The 26057-nt window shown below is 47.9% G+C and overlaps 1 protein-coding gene across 4 annotated transcripts in view; it reads left to right on the top strand.

Moving 5' to 3' along the window:
• Positions 1 to 26011, top strand: part of PPFIA3 (protein tyrosine phosphatase, receptor type, f polypeptide (PTPRF), interacting protein (liprin), alpha 3) — a 92224-nt gene extending 66213 nt beyond the window's left edge. For all 4 annotated transcript variants that reach the window (XM_015423142.1, XM_015423151.1, XM_015423159.1 and 1 more), the window contains exons 18-29: positions 1972 to 2117; positions 2528 to 2621; positions 4667 to 4748; positions 8621 to 8821; positions 10681 to 10743; positions 16480 to 16655; positions 18141 to 18238; positions 18411 to 18586; positions 20143 to 20211; positions 20295 to 20466; positions 21794 to 21868; positions 25082 to 26011. In XM_015423142.1, the coding sequence (XP_015278628.1) occupies positions 1972 to 2117; positions 2528 to 2621; positions 4667 to 4748; positions 8621 to 8821; positions 10681 to 10743; positions 16480 to 16655; positions 18141 to 18238; positions 18411 to 18586; positions 20143 to 20211; positions 20295 to 20466; positions 21794 to 21852 (1336 nt within the window). In that variant the 3' untranslated portion in view covers positions 21853 to 21868; positions 25082 to 26011. The remainder of the gene's footprint in view (positions 1 to 1971; positions 2118 to 2527; positions 2622 to 4666; positions 4749 to 8620; positions 8822 to 10680; positions 10744 to 16479; positions 16656 to 18140; positions 18239 to 18410; positions 18587 to 20142; positions 20212 to 20294; positions 20467 to 21793; positions 21869 to 25081) is intronic.
• Positions 26012 to 26057: the final 46 nt, after the last annotated feature.

Consider the following 26057-nt stretch of genomic DNA (forward strand, 5'->3'; position numbering starts at 1 on the left):
TGACACTGGGCGACGCTCTGGCAATGGGACTGAAAACCCGATGGTACCATCGAGTTTCCAGCCCCATTGCCAGAGCGTCGCCCGGCATCACTTCCTGGCGACGGCATGGTGGAGTGCAACTGTCCCCCGCCGAATCACGGTAAGTACTTGGGAAGCCTGCCAGGGGCCCTTACACAGGTTTGAGTAGACTCTCGAGGAACACAGCTGAAGTTGGGATCAGGGCCCTATGCTTAATACTGGCAGCAAAGAAGCAGGGTCTGTGAGAGCTATGGCAGGAGGGCCATAGCTCAAGTGGTTGCATGACCTCCACCTAAGAAAATAAACCCATTTGTGATGTGTTTAATATGTATTTCTGATGCTAATCTTCATGAATAAATAAGAAGGTCTTGGGCCTGGAACAGGGCTACAGCAGGTTCTGAAAACCACTGACACCTTTGAATTTAGAAGCCCCAGTTGGGAGCGTGGCAGCCCCACCTTGCAACAAAAGTTGGTTACCACCCTAGCAGGAAGACAGGATTTTTGAGAAGTCCTGTTAGTGCTTTGCCTTGAAACGGGAATTCAAAAAGAGGTTGAAAGTGGGAATGGAAACAGGTGTCTTTCTAACCAGCGTACTTAAAGGACTGCCTTCTCTCATACAAACCTGCCCGCTCGCTCCAGTCATCGTAAAAACATAAGAACATAAGAGAAGCCACATTGGATCAGGCCAATGGCCCATCCAGTCCAACACTCTGTCACACAGTGGCCAAAAATACCAGGTGCCATCAGGAGGCCAGGACACCAGGCCAGGACACTAGAAGCCCTCCCACTGTTGACCCCCCCCCCCAAGCACCAAGAAGACAGAGCATCACTTGCCCCCGACTGACAGTTCCTACCTACACCTTGTGGCTAATAGCCACTGATGGACCTCTGCTCCATATGTTTATCCAATCCCTCTTGAAGCCATCCATGCTTGTAGCCGCCGCCACCTCCTGTGGCAGTGAATTCCATGTGGTAATCACTCTTTCGGTGAACAAGTACTTCCTTTAATCTGTTCTAAGCCTACTGCTCATTAATTTCATTGAGTGCCCACGAGTTCTTGTACTGTAAGAAAGGGAGAAAAGTACTTCTTTCTCTACTTGCTCTATCCCATGTGTAATCTTGTAAACCTCGATCATGTCACCCCTCAGCAGTGCTCCCTCTAAGATGTGGAGTCTCGTAAGCAAAAATTCTACTTTGTGAGCAACTGGCATGAAAGTTGTGAGCGAGGAATTTGGTAATTTGCTCTGGAGCCATCCTTCCTGAGCTGAGACAAAAACGTGCGAGCCAGAGGCTAAAAAACTGTGAGCTAGCTCACACTAACTCAGCTTAGAGGGAACACTGCGCCCTCAGTCGTCGTTTTCTCCAAGCTAAAGAGCCCCAAATGCTTCTGTTGCCCCAGCCGTCTGAAGCTAGACGGGTGGCAGCCTAAGAAACGGCCTTCTCCATCGTGGCATCAACATTTTGGAACTCCCTCCCCAGGGAAATTCATCTGTCTTCCTCTAGTGGTGTCTTTCACCACCAGGTGAAGACTTTTTTGTTTCGTCTTGTGCACCCTCAGTAATGGTTATTGGCCCTCCTTCTAGTGGTGTTTGTTTTTTTAGTTGAATTATTTTATAGTTTTAAACTTATTTTTAATTATTTAAATATTTAAACATTTTAATGTGGGTGGGTTTTTTGTTCGCCGCCTTGTGGACCATGAGTGGGTGGAAAGGCACCATAAAAATGTTTAAAAAATAAATACATAAATTCAGGATAGTTGAGAACTGGGACCCTGGACGTTTGTGAGGGTGGCATTGGGTGTTGGTTAGAGTCAAGAAATGGTGGGGGGGGGGTTTGAGCGACAGCGAGGGCACAAAAGGCCTGCTTTTAGGGTTGGAGCCTCTTTGAGGGACGGAACGTGTTTATTGGTTTTAAATCCCCGTCTTATCCCTTCCGTACCTTCTGTTGGCACAGCATGGGGTCGGAAATCACCAACAGCAGCCAGGATTCTTTGCACAAATCCACCAAGAAGAAAAGTATCAAATCCTCCATCGGGCGCCTCTTCGGCAAGAAAGAGAAAGGGAGGCTGGGACAGTTGGGCCGTGAGTCTCCTTCGCTTGGTATGCTTCCCCCACCCAGAGCTGTGGCTGTATTTGCTCTTCTTTTCCCTCACCATCCTTTCCTGCTTTTAAAAAAAATGGCTAGACGAAACCCGACTCTTCAGTCTTCCGGCAAACCAAATAACCCTTAGGTAGCAGCCCCTTTCCCCTTCCCCCGATTTCCCCCCCCCCCCCGAATCCTGCACTACCAGTTCTTTTTGTGCTGCCTTCACAATCTTATTAGGTTACTATCGGTTTCTGAATGTGCCATTATGGTTGGCAAAGTCCACAGGAACCACAGAAGTAGCTTGCCTTGGCTCTTGATACTCCCGCTGCACCTTCTGCTCCAAAGCACTGTCTTGATTACAAGAAAGATCAGCCTAGGGTTGTGTATCTGCGCAGGTGCCTACCTTATCTGTCTTCCTTTACAGCTGGGACACCATCAGATGAGATGTCACCTGGAGACCCCCTGGGCCTTTCTAAGCTCTCCGGACCTGTGGACAAGGACCGTAGGAACAAAAAGAAGTAAGAAGGAATGAGGGGAATAGGAAGGCAGAATAGCAAGGGGAAGGCAGGGTCACCGACCCGGGATGGGATGTGTGTGCTTGATGCAGAAGGCTGGCAAAGCAATATGCTTTCTTAGACTTGGTCCTTTGAGACCCAGGCTTGGCTCATGGAATAACTGGTTACTTCCATAGTAACCGGGAGAAATGATGGTCGCACCAGTGGGCAGGGAAGACGAAAAAGAACAAGGTGCAAGGTAGAGAGTTTATTTAGCTCTTACTGATCCCTAACACATTTCGCTATGAGCTTCATCAGGGGATCGATTATACAAAATAACATACAAACACAAATCCATTAAAATATATAACAAATTCACACTGTCTAAAAATTATAAAATGCACAAACAGTCTGAGCATGGTATGAGTTGGCCTTGTAAGATTCCTATCGTTATATATCCAAGTCTACAACACAATTCTATAATAAACAAGAACTCACAGGGTTATTTTTATACATGGTTAAAATTAGAATGGTAAAAAACAGACCTAGGCTGCGGTCACACACACTGAATAATCCACTTTCAATCTGCTTTCAGTGCACTTTCCAGCTGGATTTTTACTGTGTGAACTGGCAAAATCCAGTTGGAAAGTGGATTGAAAGTGGATTATTTAGTGTGTGTGACCGCAGCCATAGTGGCATACCTTCTACAGAGCTAAATAAACTCTCTACCTTGCACCTTGTTCTTTTCATCTTTCCTACTTCCATAGTAGCCATTTACACTGGAATTTTCATAATTTCACTTCACTCCGGTTTTTACAAGAATTTAGATGACACTGTTGCCAATCTGTTGCATTTTAGCATTTTCCCTGTTCTTCTCCTGTTTCCCCCCCCCAGGACTGTTTTGTGATGGTTAACTTAAATTGCACAAGATTGTCCAGTGTGGACAGTTAAAGCCTTATAGAGGTTACTTGGGGATACTATTCTATTCTTCCTTTCCTTCTTGATTAATTCCTTTCCAGCTTAACTAATTCCAATATTCTTGCCACTACACACAGCAGTCCTGAATGAATAATCAGTGATCAGTTCTGGGAGCTTTGTGAGGGTGGAAATTAAGAACTGCTTTCCACTTTGTAGCCAAAGCCACTGCTCATTATTGGTTTTTATTTTATCATTACAGTATTATCATAATAAAACTTAAAATACTGAACAATGGCTGGAGCTGCAAGTGAAAACCAGTATTTATTCTCTCTGAAACAAATATTAACAATTGATTAATGAATGCTTTAGAAGTAATAGATTGGGCTGGTAAACAAAGGAACAAAATGAAAAATTGTTCAGAACAGTGGGGCTTTGGGCTGAACAGGATTACTTCTCCATAAAGGTATGGTAGGATCTTACTCTTGGGATGGACATTGCTGGATTTTCATGAGAAATGTAGTGCTATATTAAATACTGTGTGCATCTTCATTTTCAGTTTTAGATAACTGCAGAAAAGAAATGGCTGAGTGCCATAAAAGTTTCCTAGAGTGGAAACAGCCAGTAGTAGCACTTAGACCACCTTTCCCTAACCTCTTTAGCTCATTTGCTTGTAACTTTAGCTTATTTGCTTGTAAGATAGCAATTATAGTCAACTGCTTTTCAGGATTATTGTGTGAATGAGCAGGAAGATAAAAGATTGAAACTTTTAAAATGCATTAACGCCAACCAGAAAGCTTGGAGCAGCAGACCAAGGATCCATGGGTGGATGAAAGGGAAAGAGGATGTTTGACCAGATGAAAGTTGCAGATCTTCAGATAGGGTTGCCAGCCTCCAGGTGGGGCCTGAGGATCTCCTGCTTTTACAACTGATCTCCAGCTGACAGAGATCAGCTCCCCTGGAGCAAATGGCTGCTCTGGAGGGTGGACTCTATGGCATTGCGCCATGCTGAGGCCCCTCCCCTCATCAAACCCCGCCCTCTCCTGGCTTCACCCCCAAAGTCTCCAAGCTTTTTCCAACCCAGGGCTGGCAACCCTGTTTTCAGATCTTCTTCTCTCCTCTTTCCTTCTGAGTTTGTCTCTGTTTCTCCTCAGGCACGAGTTATTAGAAGAAGCTTGTCGGCAAGGCTTGCCTTTCGCCGCCTGGGACGGTCCCACCGTTGTGTCGTGGCTGGAGGTAATGAGGGTAGAGGGAGACGTTTGAATGAGGAGCTGTGAGGTACGACTGACGAAGGAAGTGTCTGCCAGTGAAGTTAGGAGAAGAAAATGGCACCAGTCATGTCAGGGCAGAGTTTTGTGGACAGCTGATAAGAACACAGCTGAAGGCCAGTTCACACGTTGTGTGGTGGCAGACTTGGGCCGGTCACTCACAGCATAATTCCATGCAGAGTTATTCCAGTCTAAACCCAGTGACATCAGCTGGCTTAGACTGAAGTAACTTTGCACAGGATATCCACAAGAAACCGCAGCCAGTCCTGGCCTTCTAACTAGTGTTCTCATATGAGTTTGAGTGGGTTTTTTTTTTTTTACATTTACTGAAAACAGTCTGAGGTTTACACTTAAAACCTCAGTGTGTGAAGAGGCCTTGAGTGCTTCAGCCGTATAGAATAAATGGATGGAAAGGTGAGGTCAGACTAGCAAATCAGGATTGATTTGAGTTGCAGTGTTAGTAATCCCACAGTTTGTTCACATCTGGATGAGAAGTCGGGTATCTTGGGAGAAGCAATTGATGGGGCTGCCTCCTACATAGAATTTAGATATCCTGGTGCAGATCATACATAGATCCTCAGTTTTGGGGCAAGAAAGGAGAAGTTGGGAGGGTCTACCGAGTTCATAGATCTTGGTGGTTGCAGCGTGCAGTACTTGGGCATCCAGGAACTAACACTTGCATAACCTGTATAATCTCAGGCAAAAGGAAAGATACATGTATCCAAAGAAGTGTTGTTGCATCAGGATTGAGTCATAACACCCCCCCCCCCGCACCAAGTCCAGATTCACTGCCCTCACTTTCCAAATATGGACTTCCTCCTTGGTGATCAGAGGGAGCAGGCCTGTAGCCACGGGGGGGGGGGGGGTTGGGGGCAATGCCCCCAACAGATGAGTGCCGCCCCCCTGTGGACAAAAAACAATCAGGTTTTTTTAAAAAAATGTGAGATGCACGTGGGGTTTCCAAAATGATTCTGGGCACAGTCAGGGAAGCTTCAATCTCATTTTTGGGGGGCTTTTTTTGAAAAATAAATAGGTTTTAAAAAATGCAAATAAAATAAAATAAAATTACAAAAAATAAAGTAAAATAGCAAAATGCAAAAGAGAGAGAGTCGGAGATCCCCTCCCCTCCCTGCTTACACAGAAAAGCAGCCCGGAATTGAGTGTCTCCAATCGAGAGGACTAGAGGAGGACTAGAGGAGGACTAGAGGTCGCAGCGGAGCCAGAGCTACTTCTTCTGATTTCCCCATGCCCCACCAACCAAAATTTTTCTGGCTTTGCCCCTGGGAGGGAGAGATCAGGGGCAGGTTTAACTTACCAGAAAAGTTCCTGGTGGCCTGCCCTGGAGGGTCATTGGTGACTGAGAGCAAGCTGAGTCCCCTGGCCACTGGCAGTGCAGGAGCCACTGGCCTCAGCTTGCTCCAGAGCTGTTCAGACATCTTAATCCACCCTGGGGAAGGAGGAAAGAGGAAGGAAATGTTTGTTCCAGTTACTGGGGCTGGCAGTTCAGTTTTCTACTGCTGCCAGTTGGCTTTTGCTTTTCATCTACTTTTTTTTTTTAATGAAAGATGCCTGAGCGAGGGCAGAAGACATTGCCCTCACTCTGTTTTGGCTTTGTCAGTGGAATTTTGCTATGTGATGATGTTTAAAGCCCGGACAGGGCGAGGGCAGTGCTTCCTGCACTCAATCTAGCATCATTTAGTTAAAAATAGAAGAAATTAATAATATGCTGCAGTGATGGAGAAAGCAGTCACTGTGACCAGGATCACAAAAAGGGTAATGCAAAAGGTGAAGTAGGTGTAAGGAGGACTTCTGTTAAACCCTTTCTTGACCCATTGAAAGGTGTTACTATGATCTGAAAAAGTTTGTCTGCAGAATTTCTGTCCAGATGTCCCCACCATGTCCCTCAGCTGCTGGGTGGACCCAGATTCAGTACTGGCATGACAGACATTCGTACCTGCAGACTGAGCTCTGGCTTAGCAATCTGTTTTGCCTTTCTCCAGAGGTTTTTAAAAAATTGTAGAAACATGCATCCATCCATTCTTCCCTTATTAGTTACAAAAGTAAGCAAACTTTTTAATGTTCTGTGACTATGTAGCGGAGAGGTGTCATAGCAGCATCACAGAGCAAACAGGCAGCTCTGTCCACAGTCAACTTTATTTACTTACTTACTTAACTTCATACTCTGCCGGTCTTCCCAAAACAGCTTATGTTGTTCTCCTCTCCTCCATTGTGTCCCCGCAACAGCCCTGTGAGGTGTAGGTTAGGCTGAGAGTGAGTGTGACTGGCCCAAGGTCATCCTGTTAGCTGTCGGGCCCCTTCTCCCCCCGAGAGGTAGCTTAAGGCAAAAGCACCCCTTTGCACATCACCCTAAAACCTTAAGTGCCGGGCAGTGCTTAGGCCAAAGTAAGCCAAAATGGATACCAGTCCGGCAGTGGCCTGGCAAGCTTCCATCGCAGAGCGGAGATTTGAACCTTGGCCCCCCAGATCCTGAGTCTGACACTGTAACATCTGCTTCAGATTTGCAGAACTGCCCTCCCCCAGACACCCTGCCATGTAGAGGAAAATGTGCATTGGAGCTGAATACAGTGCAGCCATATCCAAAGAACCTCCACTGCTCTGTACCATACATGAGCCTTCATTCGATTTTATGCCTTAAAAACCAGATCTGTTGTGACCTAAGCCGTAACAGCACAGTTGTAAGCAGAGTTATACCCTTTTACTTCCATTGATGTCAGTGGGCTTAGAAAGGTATAATTCTGTTTAGGATTGCACTTTAGAATTTCCTGGAAACTACAGCAAAAACTTTCAGTAATGATTTCCTTGGCTTCGCTCAATAGTGTTGGATTCTCTGGACTTGGTACTGCCAGGGAACCGCAGAAAGTAGCAGACTGCTGGGGCTTGGTGTGGCAACAGACTTACAGAGGTACACGGAGTCAGCAATCAGTTCTAAACCTAATAAGCAACTTTTATTAAAGGAAATACATGCTTGAGAGTGCAGGTAGGAGATAGATATAGATTACCTACTCTAACTAACTAGATGGTGTTGGATGCCAAACACATGTCCAGCCTCCATGGTGCGAGATGAAGAGATCATGCACCTTTCTTTTGTGTGCGTGTGTGAGAGAGGAGAGAGCGGAAACAGAGGAAATTGCATCCCACTTCAAAGGAAAGGATCAGACAGCAGGAAGGAAAGGTGTGTCCTGACCTCTCTGTCTGTCTAAACTCTTTAGTGCCATCTCTCAAGTTTGAGACAGGAAACAGCGGCAAAGTCCTCCACTTCTAACAAATAAGTCTACTCAGGGGTCATTTCGTAGAAAAAGAGGTGCAGGAGCTCATTAGCATAACTTATTTGCATGTGCCACACCCCCTGACATCATCGGAAGCGTGTCAGAAGGCAACACCCACCGCTCAGGCTCCACTGGACTCGCAGAGGAGGGAGAGCTTGTACCTGAATAAAACTTGGTCTTAAAGGTGCCACTGGACTGTCTTGAACCGGGCCCGGGGGGGGGGGGCTCTGCAGCTTACCTGGCTGCTTCTTGCTCTGACTGAGGGCTGCTGGGAGCAGGGGGCGGGGCTTGTTGCATGTGCCCGTCCCCTGGGCTCTTTACAGCCGGAGCTCCGCTCCTGTGCGCTCCTGCAGGAAATGACCCCTGGGTCTACTGCTTTTTCTTAATTTTGTTTTAAAAAGAGATACTTGAAGAATGGGAATCAGAAGCTCATTCTGCGGGGCTCTCAAATAAGGCATAGTGATAAATGGAGAGAGCATCTGTTTTTTTCCAAAGCTATGAAAGCACAGTGTCTGCTTGACTTCATGTTCCCCCCCCCCATTTTCTCTGTCAGCTATGGGTTGGCATGCCAGCTTGGTACGTGGCTGCCTGCCGTGCCAATGTCAAGAGCGGTGCCATAATGGCCAACCTGTCGGACACAGAAATCCAGCGGGAGATCGGCATCAGCAACCCCTTGCACCGACTCAAGCTGCGCCTTGCCATTCAGGAGATGGTGTCGCTCACCAGTCCCTCTGCCCCGTCCACATCCCGCACGGTAAGCCCTGAGCTGCTTCTGCCATTGCCCCCAAGCTGGGTCTGAAGGAGCCAAGAATAACCACTCAAGTTTCTGTTTGTTTGCTGGGTGAAAATATTTATAAACTCGTCTTTCTCGTAAAAATTGGAACCCAGGGCAGGTCACAGTGTGGAATAAAGGAGCTTCAAAACAAAAGATGAAAGCGGTCCGAAGACCGAAAAAAACAAAATGAAAACGAAAACACACAGTTCCGTCCGGAAAACAAATAACAAATGTACTCCATCCACTTATAATTGTTTATTTATTTGAAATATTTATATCCTGCTTTTCTCCCAGTCAGCAGAACTCAAAGTGGCTTACATCTGGTTTCAAAACAAATACAGTATCTTCTCGTGTCAGCATAATTATTAGCAAAAGGAAGCAAACCACAATCCCCACTCCTGGGTCACCAGAAGCACACTGAAAAAGCTCTGTTTTACAGAACCAGTGAAATCTGTACGAGGTCAGGGGTCTTCCTCACATTCTCACGAAGCTCATCCAAGGGCCCAGGGGCAGCCACTGAGAAACTGTGAGCCCTGGCAACAACCATACTTACTGACCTGAGCAGAGGAACTGCTAAGAATCTCTAGGCTGATGATCAGAGCTGCCTTCTGGGCAGAGATGGGTGGGTGTGGCCCTGCAGATACGTGTCCCACAAACCTCACTTGTGGGCCCGTACTGCTTTTTCCCTCCTTTTCTGTATGTGTTTTGCTCCCTCTAGTGGTTAGTCTGATATTTCATCGCTGTATCTACGAGTGCTCCTAAAAAAGCCAGAAATGCAGGAAGGAAATATTGAAGTGACCACTAGAGGGAGCAAAACAGGTGCAGAAAAGGGGAAAAGTCCCCAATGCAGTACAACGCACAAACAATGAAAATAAGACATGCAGGAAAGCGTTGAAGCAATCCTGTTTTACAGCCCTTTCGGAAAACTAATGAATAAACTTTCACACATCCTCCAAAACACTGTGCTAGAGTGTGGAGGCTTCTACCAAAAAAAAAAAAAAAGCCTACAAAATAGTGAAAGATAATGAAAAGGAGTGTACCTACCATAGTCTGATTCAGACAGCCTGCTTAGCACAGTTTGGCCTGAGCTCATCTGGGTTTGGGAGCTAAGCAGGGTTGGCCACAGTCAGTATGTGGATTGGAGACCACCAAAGGAGAGAGGGGTTGCTGTGTGGAGCAAGGCAAATAAACCACCTTTCTTGTTGGTATTTTTGTGTGTGTGTGTGCGTGTGAATGTGTGTGTTCACCTGGAAGTCATGGCAGCCTCTGGTGACTGACCCCTACTGGGGGCCTGGAGGATATTCAGAGAGGTGGCTGAATATAGCCTGCCCTTGCCTCCCGGCTCTGGTATTCCATGGAGGTCTTCCATCCAGGTACTTGCCAGAGTCGACCCCGCTTAGCTTCTGAGATATGACAAGACTGAGCTTGCCTGGGCTATCCAGGTCAGGGTGCAAACCACCTTTGAACATCTCATGCTTGGAATGCTCTGTGGAAGTTTCAACAAAGTGGACCAATAGATTGAAGAAGCTCACTGCCCTTTGGGGGTGTGGCCGTGGTTCAGTGGTAAAGCTTTGCGTGCCAAAGATCCCAGGTTCAATCCCTGGCCTCTCCAGTTAGGTAGTAGGTGACGGGAAAGACTTCCACCTGGAACCCTAGAGAGCCATTTCCAGTCAGGGTAGGCATTACTCATCTTGACATAACAGTGGTCTGTAGCTTCATGGGTTCATTGGAACTGCCGCACAAGTTCATACAGGCAGAGGCAGTCCTTCGAGTGTGTGAGGCTGGAATGTTTTAAAATATTGATAACCATTTTTCACTTTCATTGCTCCCCTGGCCAGTCTACTGGAAACGTGTGGATGACGCATGAAGAGATGGAATCTCTGACAGCCACAACGAAGCCAGTAAGTGATACGGCAGTGTTTGTTGTCCGCACGCCTGTTGCATTCCCCGGTTGTAACAATTTCCAAGATACCACCTTGCAATTGCCAGTGCCTATTTTTATATGTGTAATGATCTGCACACAGGAAGATTCGAAGATATCACTCTCTCTGGCAGCTTTATAGTTCTTCCCCATGCAAGTTGGTACTCTTGATCTATCCTTTTTTGTTTGTAAACAGGGGATCCGTACTTCTTTAACATGCATATGGAAGGCCTTTGATGAAGGCATTCTGGCTTACTATTTCTGTCTGGGAAGACTGGAATCGTTAATCCTGGTACAGTCTGTGGAGTTTCCAGACTGAAATTCCATAATAAGGTGACCCTCTCTGGAATTTGAAATAAGGAACAGTAATTGTGCTATTTGGGCCTTTCCTGTTCTGGAAGTGGAGAAGATAGGTCCAGGAAGTAATATCCTTGAAAGCAGGGGTGGCCAAACCTACTTAACGTAATAGCCACATGGAATAAATGTCAGATGTTCGAGAGCCACAAGACATAAACATTACACATGTTTTAATGGGAAAATATGCAAATGTGCATATTAAATTAAAGAGACAAATGCCTTTTCCGATCCAAGCCAGTCTGCCGGTGTGGTGGGGCTTGGAGAACACATTTAACTTTAGATGGGGAGGGAGGGGAGAAAGAAAGAAAGGTGGAAAGAAAGAAAGTGGAAAGAAAGCAAATAGATGGGGGAAGGAGGGGAAGAAAATAACTTTAAATGTGTCCTCCAAGCCCCCTGCGCCCCCACACCTGCTGGCTTGGCTTGGAGAAGGGATTTAAAGAGACAAATGCCTTCTCCACGCCAGCCAGCGGGGGGGGGCTGCTTTGAGACCAAATTTAAGTGTTAAGTTGCTTTCTTTTTCTGCTGCCCCCCACCTCAAGCCTACCCAGGGAGGGGAACACTAGCTGGGGAAGGGAAGACCAATCAGGGAGGCATGCCTCCCCTTCGCTTCCCCAGCCGCCCTGCCAGGAGCCGCACAATATGTGTGAAAGAGCCGCATGTGGCTCCCGAGCCGCAGTTTGGCCACCCCTACTTTAAAGTAAGGAATTGCTCTAGCGACCTTCCTCTGCTTTCTTTTTAACGGCTTGATTTTTCTGAAGAGAATATTTCTGTTTCTTTGGCGCTAAGTTAGTTTGATTTGACACTGAAGGAGTACAACTGGAGACATGTAGACCTCTTACCGTAGTAGGAGCACTTCTTTTTTACTTCCGGCACTATCAATAAGAGTGTGAGAACAGCGTGTGTCTAATCCTGCCTTTCTGCTTGCCTTTCTGCTTCACATTTAACCTCTGCCCAGGAGACAAAGGAGATCAGCTGGGAGCAGGTAGGGGAGGGATGCAAACTGTGGCCTTCTCTTTTCTTGCATGCCTGTGTGTGTGTGTGTGTACGGGGGGGAAGAGGGGAATGTTTATTTGTATTTTAAACAGCAGGGGGCAGGTTGAGGCTGAGAAGCCAGAACTTGCTCAAGGCTGTCGTGAGCTACTCACATGCAAGGCAACATGTGAGCTGGGGACCTGCCCCCCCCCCCCAGGGAGCAAACTTAAGCAGGTCTACTCAGAAGTAAATCCCCTGTTACTTAGTACTGTCGCTGTAGCCTTGCAGCCTTAGCCACCGTGCCATGCCAGTTCTGTCCAAATTACGGTTGCCAGCCGGCCTGGAGGAAAATGTCCTGTAATGTGCAGAAATGTGCAGCTGATGCTTCTCAAGGCATGGAGCTAAATAACATTGCCTGATAGCTGCTGCAGATCAAACCGATATTAAAAGGGCAGCTGGAGGAACCAGTTTAAAAAGCTGGCAACCCCACTCGGTAGGTCATAGTCTCGCGAGATCACGGCATTTTTAAACTTATTTCGTTTAATGGCCTTTTTAAAAAATCTTTTCATTGTGCCCCCCCCCCCCCCTGCAGACCTGGGGGTTTACCTGTCTTTGCAGAAATCTATACCTGAGCTCTGACTGGCCATCCCTTGCAGATTTCTTGATCCCTACTGGGGGTGGGGCATCCATGGCTGTTCGATGTATAATAAGGCAGCGTCATAGTTTCATCATGTGACCATGTCTTGGGCCAGACAGTGAGGAACTGTGTATGCCTCCCCTATTCCGGCGTACAATGAGTTTTGTGAGAATCTGAAGTATAGGATGTGAATGGGAGATTTGCCACCCATTAGGTAGATCTTGCTGTTTTTTGGTCCCATGACAGAACCAATGCATACACTGCTGACGGTGGGAATCCCCTGCCCTTAAACTGAAAATAATCCCCATAATATCTTTAACTTGTTTGAGGCTGTCCCGGGTAAGAGGTTTGTACCCACAGGTGGCTATAAACACAAGCACAGGTGTATTTGGTTTGCTTGCCTTTTAATTAGAGGTGGGAGGGTAGGGATAGAGAGAGAAATCAATAGATTTCTTTTGCATGATTATTTGTTTACTTTCTCATTGTGCTCTGCCTATCGGCCTGTTCTTCCTGTGCTTTCTAGGTTTACAGAAAGAGGAGGCCATCTGTGATTGGGCGTGGTGGTATATTGTACAGTAGCTATTATATGCGTCCCCAAGCAAATGCACTGATGTGTGTATTTGCTTTGCTACAAGAGTTTTATAGACTAGTAAAATGTAGAATAAGATCCCAGGTATTACATGAGTACCAGTGTGATGTAATCATTAAGAGTTTTATTTAAGACTCACTTAGCTATTGAGCTCACAGAATGACTTTGGCTTGGCCAGCTTCTCGTGGCATTGCCTACATCGCAGGGTTGTTGTGAGGATAAAAATGGTGGAGAACAGAACCCTGTGCACCACTCTGGTCTCCTTGAAGGGAGGGAGGGAGGGATAAAATATGACCAATAGATTAAAAAAAAGGTTTTAGGCCTGGATGATGGTCACATACCCCATCAATGGCTCTGAATTTTTTAAAGTCTTGTTTCCCTCCATCCTTGTTTCAAAATGCCCGCCACAGTGCCCCGCCAAGCCAAAATGTGCAAATAGCATCTTTATGCTGGATTGGGGGGGAGGGTTTTTTTTTTTTGTATTTTTCATATATTCATGTGTGTGCACCTGAAAGTCATGGCAACCTCTGGTGACTGACCCCTACTGGGGGCCTGGAGGATATTCGGAGAGGTGGCTGAATAAAGCCTGCCCCCGCCTCCCGACTGCTGGTATTCCAAGAAGGTCTCCCATCCAAGTACTTGCCAGAGTCAACCCCGCTTAGCTTCCGAGATCCGGCTTGCCTGGACTATCCAGGTCAGGGCCTTTATGCTGGTTTTTTTTAATGGATTTATGTATTTTTCTTCTTATATTGTCCTTCCACCAGGTTGCTTAGGGTAGCCAAATGGAACTTTCCCATTTTCTATCACCTCAACAATTCTGTGAGGTAGACAAGGCTGAGAGATTTGCCCAAGTATGGCCCCGGTCACACAGGCCGGAAAATGCAGGGGGGAAGCATGGCTGTTTGCCCCAGAGCAAAATAACACGTGGCTGCCCGATCAGACGTCCCGTCGAGGTCCCGTGGTTAGGGGGGAGGTGCTGATCACACGACTATTCTGCAGGGCAGCAAAGAAGCGGCGCGGAGCAATCACACCAGCAATCGCTAGGCGCCGCTTCCGTGGCAATCGGGATTTTTTTTTTCACCAGAAGGTGTGCATGCGCATGATCGTTTGTGCACATCCTGTCCAGACTGGAAAAAAAAATAACCAGTTTGCAACGGGACTAGGACGGGACACGATCAGACGCCCGCCCTTGCCCCGCGTTGTTCGGAAACTAGTACCTTGTAGGCGGGAAGCCACGGGTTAGCCATGGGAGCACTATGCTTCCCAGATGTTGCGGTGTGATCGCGCCCGGAAAATCCGCCTATCATCCGTCTCTTTAGCGCGGCAAATGCTCCGTGTGACCGGGGCCTATGTTTATTTTGATATTTATATCCTGCTTCTCTCTCTAATGAGGACCCAAAACAGTGAGGATCCCATGAGGACCCCACATTGGTTTCCCTTTGTATGTGTTGTTAAATAGCCCTGTGAGGCTGTGATCACACGCACCTTTAGATCTGACATAGCTGCAAATGCCTGACGGATCTAAAGGGAATGATCAGACTACAACATCTGGGAAACGTCCTGCAGTTGTCAGCAACCCATGCTGTTCCGCCTCAGAAGTGGAGTTAAAAGACACCAGGGATAGTCCGGCTCTAAACAGGTTCTGATGGGCCACGGACAGACTTCCCCCGTCTGATTGTTCTAGCACACACTCATGCTGTCGGGATGGCCTGATCAGTCCATCCCGACTTGGTGCCGTTTCCCCTCCCCCCCCCTTCGCAGTATGTGCATAATCGTGTACGCCATGGGGAACCCTCAGTGCGGTGGTACGATTCCTTGTTTATGCACATGGGAAATAAATGGCAACACCACCACCCCCAACTCCCCCGCAGTGGCATCTGAACACAGTGACGGGCTGCGCCCCCTGCACAAAGAGAATGTGTGATCTCACAACTGTGGGTCAGATTCCTCCGGAGGAAATAGCCTTGCTTCCCCTTGGCTCCAACTGGCGCGTGTCACCGCAACCTGAGTGAGTCTACTTTGAGGGCCAAACTAGACCTTACATTTTTGGGCGAGTTGTACTTCGTTTTCCCTGACCCAACTTGTTTTCCCTGCAGTCGCGCAGCAGCTGCAGGGAATGCCATTTTAAAGATCAGACGGGAGTCTTTTCCCACTTGGAACTGTGGCATGGGGGGAGGGGAAGGAGGAGGAGTTCCTTCTCATGCCATATTGAAAAGCTTATACGGTCCCCAGCAGGGAGCTATTTGCCTGACTTTGGAGTTACACACAGAGTATTCTGAGCAGGTGTCGCCCCAACCTTGTGTAAATATTCTGCCGGGTGCCGTTTCAGTTTCTGAAAAAGGCAGAGAAAGGGGAAGGAGTCCCTTCTTCTCCCACAACACAGTTCCAAGCAGAAAAAGTCTCCTTCTGATCTGTAAAATGACATCCCCTGCCGCTTCTGTGTGACTGTGGGGAACATGAGTTTGGGTTGGGGAAAATCAGATACTAGGGCTGCCAAGCCGTGGCGGGGGATCTGCACGTCTTCACAGGATCCCTGCCGTGGGGGACAGCGATACACGTTGCACCGCCGTCGCCAGGATGTGATGCTACGCGTCGCTCTGGCAACGGGACTCCAAACAGCCCTGTTGCCAGAGCGACGCGTAGCGTCACATTCTGGCGACGGCGGTGCAACGCCTATCGCTGTCCCCTGCGGCCGGGATCCCGGTGAACCGTGTGGATCCCCTGCTGCGGCTTGGCAGCCCTACCAGATACATCTGTCCCCAAAATATGTCTGGTTTGGGCCTGAGAGAGAGAGAGCGCAAAGGGCCCGAGGTCACACAGTGAGACTCCTTGACAGATTGAGGATTCAGACCAAATTCCCCCAGATCCTAGTCTGGGGCTGCAACTGCTACGCCATGCTGTCTGTCTGGTTCATGTGGTGAGCTTAATGGCAGACTGACGATCTGAATCGAAGCCCCTGGGTTAGTGGGAACAACAGACCAAAAGTCACATTCTGCTGGGTTAAATGGAGTCTTCACACATACTCAGAGGTAGGCTGTGGTAAAAGAGGAAAGCCCAAAAGTTGTAGGAGCAAGGCAATGGCGAGAGAAGGCCCTGGTGCAAATCCTTTGCCTCTGCTTCTCTCTCACATACAGAGCATTCTTCTTTGTCTGTTTTTGCAGATCTTGGCCTATGGCGACATGAACCATGAATGGGTAGGGAACGACTGGCTGCCCAGCCTTGGTTTGCCTCAGTACCGCAGCTATTTCATGGAGTCGCTGGTCGATGCCCGGATGTTGGACCATCTCAATAAGAAGGAACTGCGGGGCCAGCTTAAGATGGTCGACAGCTTCCACCGGTGAGTGCCAGGGAAGACGAAGAGTTGAAAATTACTGTGGTTAAGGCTTGTTTTATACTAGAGGTGTAACTCAGTTTCAGAAGAGATTACCTGTTCTGCTTCTGCCAATATCCTGCAAGCGATTCTGGGACATGTAGGCTTTGTGAGACTGCTCAGAACTCTGTCAGAGATTCCCTAGTCCATCTTTCATGGTGAGCAATACAGCTCATCTCCTACCCCCTTTATTCCTGATGAAATAATGTCTTTGATTCAGATGGAAGTGGGAAGTGGAAGTCTGAGGATATTACACGTGCCCCTGTGGGATACAATCCATCTCAAGCACACTCTGGAGAAAACCTTGTCTCTCTTTCTTCCCTCAGACACAACTGTTGCTGAGGGAGGGAGGGAAATGTGTTGGCTGGCTGGCAAAAGCTTTCTGAAACCATCAGTATCTCCCAGAGACTCTTTAACCCCCTCTCCATCTGCATAGCCCACTCTGTATCTGCATCTCTGCCTCCATTTCTTAGTCATATTGGCATGTGACCAAACAATGGATGATTTCTGTATATTATGCCTTAGTGGGTGTGTTTCTCTCGGGTGTGATATTGCTGTGATGGAGAAAAAATAATATAATTGAAGGTGGGTAGCCAAAAAAGAAAAAAAGGATACCTCCATACCATGTGCTATCTAACCATTTCAGGAAGTTTTATTTGCTTTTTAAAAAATCCTTGCTGGCCATGCTTAGAATAAACATCTGAGTATACCAGTCATCTGGAGATACCAGTGTGAAAGCATGTTGTTGCCTTTACCTGCTCTGGTGGCTACAGAACCGCATTATCTTGGGATGAGAGATAGTACACCACTGTAGTTCTAGTCATATTGAGCAATATTATATTGGATTTGAATTTTCAAAGTGCTTCACATGTATTATCTCAGTGATCTGTACAACAGCCCAGTAAGATAGGGCAGTGTTTTTACTTTCCTTATATTGTAGAAGAAAAAAGATGCTTCGGGTGAGAAAATAAAAAGTAGCTTGACTAAGTTTACCTCATGAGTTGGTGGCAGAGGTGAGAATTGAACCCTGGTTCACAGCTCATTTAACAAGTACACATATAAGACCATAAGAGGAGCCCTGCTGGATCAGACTAGTGGTCCAACATCCTGCTTCACACAGTGGCCAATCAGTTGCCTGGAGGGCTAAACAAACAAGGCGTATAGAGGCTGAAGTCTTCCCCTGATGTTACCTCCTGATACGGGTATGTAGAGGATGTTTGCATATGAACATGGAGGTTCCCTTTAGTTACAATGGCTACTAGCCATAGAGACGCTGCCTTTGTCCATCTAGCTGGGTTTTGTCTGCCCTGACTTGCAGTAATTCTTCAGGGTCTCAGCAAGTGAAAGGTTTTTTACTAGAGGTAGCCAGGATTGACCCTGGAAGACAAAAGCATGTGTTCCACCACTGATTTGCAATCTACAAGATGTATTTTCTGCTTGTATCTGCCCCAGGGTGAGCCTCCATTACGGGATCATGTGCCTGAAGCGTCTTAACTATGACCGGAAAGAACTGGAACGAAGGAGGGAAGAGAGTCAGAACCAAATCAAAGGTACATGTGCACCAAAGGAACCTTCTGAGGCCATTGTTCCCCTTCCCCCCCAAAAAAAACAACAACCACCCCCTGTGATTTAGAGAGGGGAGGACATCATTGACAGCAGCAGGATTGAGGATCACACAGGAGGGACCTTGCAGACCTCTGTCTTCTCTTCCTCCCTTTCTAGATGTAATGGTCTGGTCCAACGAACGCGTCATGTGCTGGGTGCAGATGATTGGACTGAAAGAGTTTGCCAACAACCTGGTGGAGAGTGGGGTACACGGGGCTCTCCTCGCCCTGGATGACACCTTTGATTGCAACGACTTGGCCCTGCTGCTGCAAATCCCTACCCAGAACACACAGGTCAGGTTCAGTCGTGGGGAAGATGGATCAAGGTGGGGAGAAGGAGAGAGAACCCAGGAGGTCAGGGAAGGGGAGGAGAAGGAGGGAGAGGAATCAAATGTACCTGGTGCTTCCTTGAAAACTGAAAGAGGGAGGGAAGCCCTGAAGCCTTTTCATAAGAACACGAGAGAAGCCAATGTTGGATCAGACGAATGGTCTGTCTAGTCCAACACTCTGTCCCACAGTGGCCAATCAGGTGCCATCAGGAGGTCCAGCAGTGGGGCCAGGACACTAGAAGCCCTCCCACTGTTGCCCCCCCCAAGCACCAAGAATACAGTGTATCACTTGCCCCAGCTCTATCTATACCTTGTGGCTAATAGCCACTGATGGTCCTCTGCTCCATATGTTTATCAATCCCCTCTTGAATCCATCCTTGCTTTCCATTGCCTATCACAAGGGTTGGTAACCTTTTGTGCCAAACTACATAAAAATTCAGAGCAAGAGATCTAGAAAGCTCATTTGCATGACTGTCAACCATGTCTCAAAAACCCTTTGGTCCCCAAAGTGTGCCATTTCCTTCACATACTATTTGTTCTAGCATCTCACCTACCCCTAAATAAAGATCCATGAAATGATGCGTGGGGGAGAGAAAATGGATACAGAGAATTCTCCGTCCCCCTTAATACTAGACCACCCAAAAGTGTTGATGGGCAGTAGACTCAAGACAGACAGACAATAGGACATCCTCCTTTATACAACAAGTGATTCATGTTGTGGAATTCACTAAAAGGGGACATAGCGATGGCCACTAGTTTAATAGGATTTAAAGGGGAACTGCCCTGACTTGGATAGCCCAGGCTAGCCTGATCTCATTGGCTCTCGGAAGCTAAGCAAGGTCAGCCCTGGTTAGTCTTTGGATGGGAGACCACCCAGAGGTCCAGGGCCACAACACACAGGTAGGCAATGGAAAACCACCTCTGAATGTCTCTTGCCTTGAAAACCCCATGGGGTTGCCATAAGTCAGCTGTGACTTGATGCAAAAAGCGGGGGATTATGCAAATTCATGCAAGATTGATCCATGAATAGCTATTAGCCACAATGGAACCTCCATTCTCAGGGGCAGAAACCCTCTGAATACCAATACTGGGGGACTGCAATACTCCCTCTAAGCTCTGGAGTCTTGTGAGCAAAAATTCTACTCTGTGAGCTACTGGCATTAAAGCTGTGAGCGAGCGATTTGGCTCCTGCACACATTAGTTTGCTCTGGAGCCAGTCTTCCTGAGCGAAGACAAAAATGTGTGAGCCGGAGGCTAAAAGACTGTGAGGCTAGCTCACACTAACTCAGCTTAGAGGGAACACTGGCTGCAGCAGAGGTAGCTCTGAGCTTCCATAGCCTGCTCGTAGGCCTTCTGGAAGCATCAGGTTGGTCACTGTGGAATAGGAAGTTAGACTAGATGGATCTGTCATGCTCTTACATTCTTCTGCGAAAGAGGGATAAACCTTGTAGAGCAAGAAGAACCAAAGAGGGGGAAGAGAGTCCAACACAGTTTTTTAAAATTTTCTCCATTTCCATTTAGGCTAGGCAGATGTTGGAAAAAGAATTTGGGAACCTCATCTCCATGGGAACAGACCGGCGGCTGGATGAGGTGAGTTTCTCCTCCTTCAGAAACCTCCGGCTGTGCGAGGTCTTCCAAGCTTACTCACACACTCTTTGATTCTCGCCTCTCAGGACAGTGCCAAGACATTCAGCCGTTCCCCATCTTGGCGAAAGATGTTCCGGGAGAAGGACCTCCGCGGTGTCAGCCCCGATTCAGCTGAGATGCTGCCGGCCAATTTCCGCACAGCCTCCGTGGCCTCCATTACCTCACCCGGGGTGCAGCTTCGTAAGATGCAGCCAGAGGGTATGTAAGGAACTGTTGTGAGAAACCACACAGACATGACCCCGTTCTGAGAAAGCGCACAGGAGCGTTTGGAGACCTGCCAAAAATGGAGGCATTTTTGTGTGTGTGTTCAGTTCCCTCAAAGGCTTGCTGCCCCCCCCCCCCCCGAGCATGTGCAGAATTGCCTTCCTCACCACAGTCGTTAGTCCCATGTAATGAATACTAGAGGAGCAGGTGCTTAACACTTTACAAATGTAACCAGTTTGCTGTCTGGAAAGAGAAGTCTGAGGGCCAGTTTGGTGTAGTGGTTAAGAGCGGCGGACTTTAATCTGGAGAACTGGGTTTGATTCCTCACTTCTCCACATGCAGCCAGTTGAGTGTCCTTGGGCCAGTCCCAGTTCTCTCAGAGCTGTTCTCTCAAGAGCAGTTCTCAAAAGAGCTCTCTCAGCCCCACCTACCCTCACAGGGTGTCTGTTGTGAGGAAGGAGATTGTAGGCTGCTCTGAGACTCCGAGTGACGGGCAGGGTATAAATCCAACTGTTCTTCTGTAGGGCATTTGTTTGGAAAGCTCAAAGTCTAAAAAGCACATACCACTGTGGGAAACAGGGCTTTCAAGAGATGTCAAGGGCCCTCTGACAAGGATTCCCTCTGGGCCCCTTCACATCAGTCAGACCCAACCCAAGCATCATTTAGGAACAAAAGAAATCACAATTTACCTGTCACCAGGGTGACCAAAGCCCTGGGAATTTTGTCGCCATGAATAAAATAGTTGTGTTGTTGTTGGTTTTAGTGGTTTTAAGCCAGTTTGGTGTAGTGGTTAAGAGCGCGGACTCTAATCTGGGAGGACCAGGTTTGATTCCCCACTCCTCCATATGCAGCTGCTGGTGTGACCTTGAGTTAGTCACAAGTTCTTTCAGAGCTGTTCTTTCAAGGGCCGTTCTCGGGAGATCTCTCTCAGCCCCACCTCCCTCACAGGAGGTCTGTTGTGGGGAGGGGAAGGGAAAGGGATTGTAAGCCTCTCTGAGATTCCTTCGGACAGTGAAGGGCAGGGCATAAATCCAATCTCTTCTCTTCTTAAAATGTGATTTTTATTTGTTAGCTGCCTTGGTGGGCCTTGTGAGGGCAGGAAGGCAGGATATAAATGTTGTTAAAAATAAATAAATATCCCCCCCCCCTTTCTGTGCCCCCAGTGGGCAGCTTGCATCCGCATAGGAAAGGGTGGGAAGAGCAAAAGTGTTTCCCTTGCCAGCATAACTTTATATCCTCTTCTCCGTGCATGACTTTACGAAGCTCTGAAGGGTGAGTGCTATATTTACCTTTTCTTGGTCTCCTTTCTCTCTTCCCTTAGGGAACTCACTAGGTAGCCAACGGGCGGACAGTATGTCAGTGCGAACGTACTCCTGTTAATGCCAAGCCAATGGAGGTCAGTATGCGCTGATGGTGTTTGCCACTGATCAAACTCTGGCAGCACAAAAGCAAGGAAAGTTGTGGTAACTGTTGTCTAGATGGGTTGATCCATCACAAGGGTTGACCTAGATGTGCTTTGGTGTAGTGGTTAAGTGTGCGGACTCTAATCTGGGAGAACCAGGTTTGATTCCCCACTCCTCCACTTGCAGCTGCTGGATGACCTTGGGCAAGCCATAGTTCTGTCAGAGCTGTCCTTGAAAAAGAGCAGTTTCTGTCAGAGCTCTCTCAGCCCCACCTACCTCACAGGGTGTCTGTTGTGGGGAGGGGAAGGGAAAGGGGTTTGTAAGACGCTCTGAGACTCCTTTGAGTAGTGAAGGGCGGGGTATAGATCCAATCTCTTCGTCTCTTCTTCTTTCTGAGTTCACGTTTCTCTCCTAATGCTCACAAGGGGAGGAATTTGCAAGGGAGAATAAACGGGTGGGAGGTGGGTGCTTTACCGTTCCCCTGTGTGCCAGTCCTTCCCTGCAAATGCTCGCCTTGGCTCTTTTTTCTCTTAAACCAGAAATGAGCCTGGTTGGGACTATAAAGCATTTGCAGGGGAGAACTACCCCCCTCCTTCCTTGCAGGCCAGCCGCCTCTCCCGCCAATGGAAGTGCTCCCTCATCCTTCTACAGTCATTATTCTAAAGTCCTTCCTGCTCCAAAACTGGGAGTCAGGGGTAAGAGTCATGGGAGGGGCGAGCATTTACAGGTGAGAACCAGAAAGCCCAAAAGTGATTCCTCAGCAATTCATCCCATGGGGAAGCACTTCCCTGAAAGTGCTTTGCACCCAATTCCTCATTATCTCAGCATTGTCGGGTTGCAGCCAGTGTTCCCTCTAAGCTGAGTTTGTATGAACTATCTCACAGTTCTTTAGCCTCTGGCTCACACATTCTTGTTTTAGCTCAGGAACGATGGCTCCAGAGCAAACTAATTTGTGCAGTGGCCAGATCGCTTGCTCACAACTTTAATGCCAGTAGCTCACAAAATAGAATTTTTGCACACAAGACTCCACAGCTTAGAGGGTGCATTGGTTGCAACTAGGCCTTCCCTGTAATAATGTCTAGTTAGGCCTTAAGGTGGCAAGGATAGGGAGAGGGAGGATTTTATTATTATTATTATTATTATTATTATTATTATTATTATTATTATTATTGTTTCTATATGCCCGTAGCCAAAGCTCTCTGGCCAGTTTGTTATTGTTGTTCAGTCGCACAGTCGCGTCCGACTCTTCGCGACCCCATGGACCAGATCACACCAGGCCTTCCTGTCTTCCGCCATCCTCTGAAGTTTGCTCTGGCCAGTTTACAACAAATATAGAACAATAAAATACAATAGAAAAAAATTAAACGTTAAAAAATAATTACATACTGATAGTAAAAGTCAGTGCAGATAAGAAGGACTGCTGATAAACTTTATCTGTTGCTAGTTGGAGATAGGCGTCCCAATTGCCTGAGCCCAGTGGAGCCCACTCCCACCCCTAGTCTCCCACCTTTGAGAAAAAAATGGCTCCCATGGTCTTTTATTTATTTATTTAACTTACAGTTTATATACCGCTCTAACCCCAAAGGGTCTCTGAGCGGTTTACAGACAATTTATTACCTATCTAGGGCCACATTATGTAGGGGGGTGACTACCTACCAGCACCCAGGCAGCAGAGCTCTGATGTTATACGGTTCTTCCAGACGGGCTTCAGGTGTTATTCTTTCCGGCGTCTTTACCATAGAGATCAGTGGAATTTTTAGAGAGTCACACAGAAGTGACATCACATCCTTCTCAAACTCCACCCTGCCCACACATGCCCCCCCCCCCGCAAGTCCCAGCATTAGCATAGGCAGTGTTGGGAATACTAGTGGGAGAAACTAATGTCACCTGCCTGTAGCTGGAGCTTGGCATTGTAGGTAATGGCTGATGGATGGAGAATCAGGTGCCTTTCCTTAAAATGCCCAAGGTGGTAAATTATTCAGTCACAGTGAAACAACTCAGAACTGTCAGAACTGTCATCTAGTGGGGCACAGGATCCGATGGAGCTTCTTACTCTTCCCATGGACAGACAACCCTCTTATCCTTAGTAGAAATTGCATAATAAAATGCAAAATAAGAGATGACACACACAAGTGTTAATTTTACAAAGTTTATATAGCCCGTGTTTTATTTTATTTTAACAATGGTTGAAACTGTTATATGGCTTATTTTAACTATGGTTAGCATGTGCGACCAAGATCCAGTGTGCAGATGATCACTCAAATTTGGTTTGCCTCAACGAATGCTGGTCTCATCACCTTTCCTTTGGAGATGGGGAAAGGCGGTGCTGGGAAGCAAGTCAGGATTAAGTTGAGATATCCAGGTTAAAACATTGGGCAAAACTGTAGTTAAGACTGGTGGTGGATAGCACCATCAAGTTACAGTCGACGTATGCCAACCCCTTGATGGGTATTCAAGGCAAGAAATGTTCAGAGGTGGTTGGCCATTGTCTGCCTCTGTGTCATGACCCCAGACTTCCTTGGGGGTCTCCCATCCAAGTACTAACCAAGGCGGACCCTGCTCAGCTTCCAAGATCTGGCCAGCTTGGACCATCCAGGTCAGGGCGTTGTTAAGACTATCTGCGATTAATTAAGTTAAAACCATGGATTCTGATTCTAATCTGGGAGAACTGGGTTTGATTCCCCACTGCTCCACATGCAGCTGCTGGTGAGTTCTGTCAGAGCTGTTGTCTCAAGGGCAGTCCTCAAAAGGGCTCTCTCGGCCCCACCTACCTCACAGGGTGTCTGTTGTGGGGAGGGGAAGAGAAAGGAGATTGTAAGCTGCTCTGAGACTCCTTCGGGTTGTGAAGGGTGGGGTGTAAATCCAGTCTCCTCCTCCTCCTCCTCCTCCTCCTCCTCCTCTGTGGTTTTGCATGACACCTGAACTGAGCCCAGGCCCGTAGCTAACATGGGGCCCACGGGCCCCGCCCCCCTTGTGTTTCTTCTGGGCCCCCTCCCTCCGGGGCTGCCCACAAAGTGCTCCAACTTACCACCTGCACTGTACTTCTATTTAATTAGCTGGCGGCCCCCCCAAGGTCCCCTCCCAAAGAATTCCCTAGCTACGGGGCTGACTGAGCCACATGCTCTCTCTAATCCACAACAATGTTATGGGTGCTTATTCTTGTCCTTTCTCTTTCTGTTCCCCCCCCCCACTTCTTTCCCATGCAGACGATGTCCTGGGTGTGTCTGGTCACCCTGCCTTGGACAGGAGGACTCCCGCTGCTGCCCCGCCCTCCTCATCACGTACTCTGAACCAGACTGTGGGGAGCTGCTGCTGCTGTTGTGGAGAAGGAAAGTGGGGGAGCACACGGGAATGCCGGAGAGAGCCGGAGCGTGCTCTCTCTCCTTCCCCTGCACTCCCCCGTCCTCCTAGCAGCAGTGGCTTGTGGCCACCGGCGAACTCAAGGGACTAAACTGGGGAGGGAGCCCCTCCCCAGCTGTGCAGGGGAACTGGGGCTTCAAACTCTGGTGTCTATTTATTGTTGTTGTTATTCCGGGCAGGGGCATAAGAATGTGAATGAAAATATTACGCCCCACCCCACCCCGACATCCCATTCTAATGCGCTCCGATACATCCATCCCTCTTCCCTCTCCCCAAAGGGTCCAGGGCGGGGGGGTTGTCTCACCTTGCCTTCCTGTTGCCACGGATTGGACCAACCGGCCCACCTACCCTGGTAGCCCACTCTGCTCCCAACCATCCCAAGGGTGCTAAATGTTCCATTGGCACTTTTGCATTGCTGCTACTGTACCCTGTTTTCACCTCATGATTTCCAGAAGGGCATTTGCTGCTCAGAGCCCCTCCCCCCCCCCGAACCAATTCTCCATCCCTCATCTCAGCAAAAAGGGGGGGGGAGCAGGAAGCAGATAATCTCTTTTTCTCCAGGATGGGAAGTCAGGAGAGAAGTGCTGGATCAAGAGCCATGTTCACACCCGGCAGTAGTCTCCCCCGCCCCGCCCCCCAGTGGGCTGATCCAGAGCTCTGAATTGGGGATGCCTGTTATACACAGCTACTGCCACCACCCCAGAAGCAGCTGCATCTTGGCGTATGTAAGGAATCCCTTCTTAGAGAGCCACAGCCCTCCCACCCCCTCTTTTTCCCCTCCCACCCCCCTCATGCCGGGGGTTTTTTAATTTCCCCCTTTCA

The sequence above is a fragment of the Gekko japonicus genome, unplaced genomic scaffold, assembly GCF_001447785.1.
Source record: "Gekko japonicus isolate JY-2015 unplaced genomic scaffold, Gekko_japonicus_V1.1 scaffold1358, whole genome shotgun sequence".
Lineage (NCBI taxonomy): Eukaryota > Metazoa > Chordata > Lepidosauria > Squamata > Gekkonidae > Gekko > Gekko japonicus.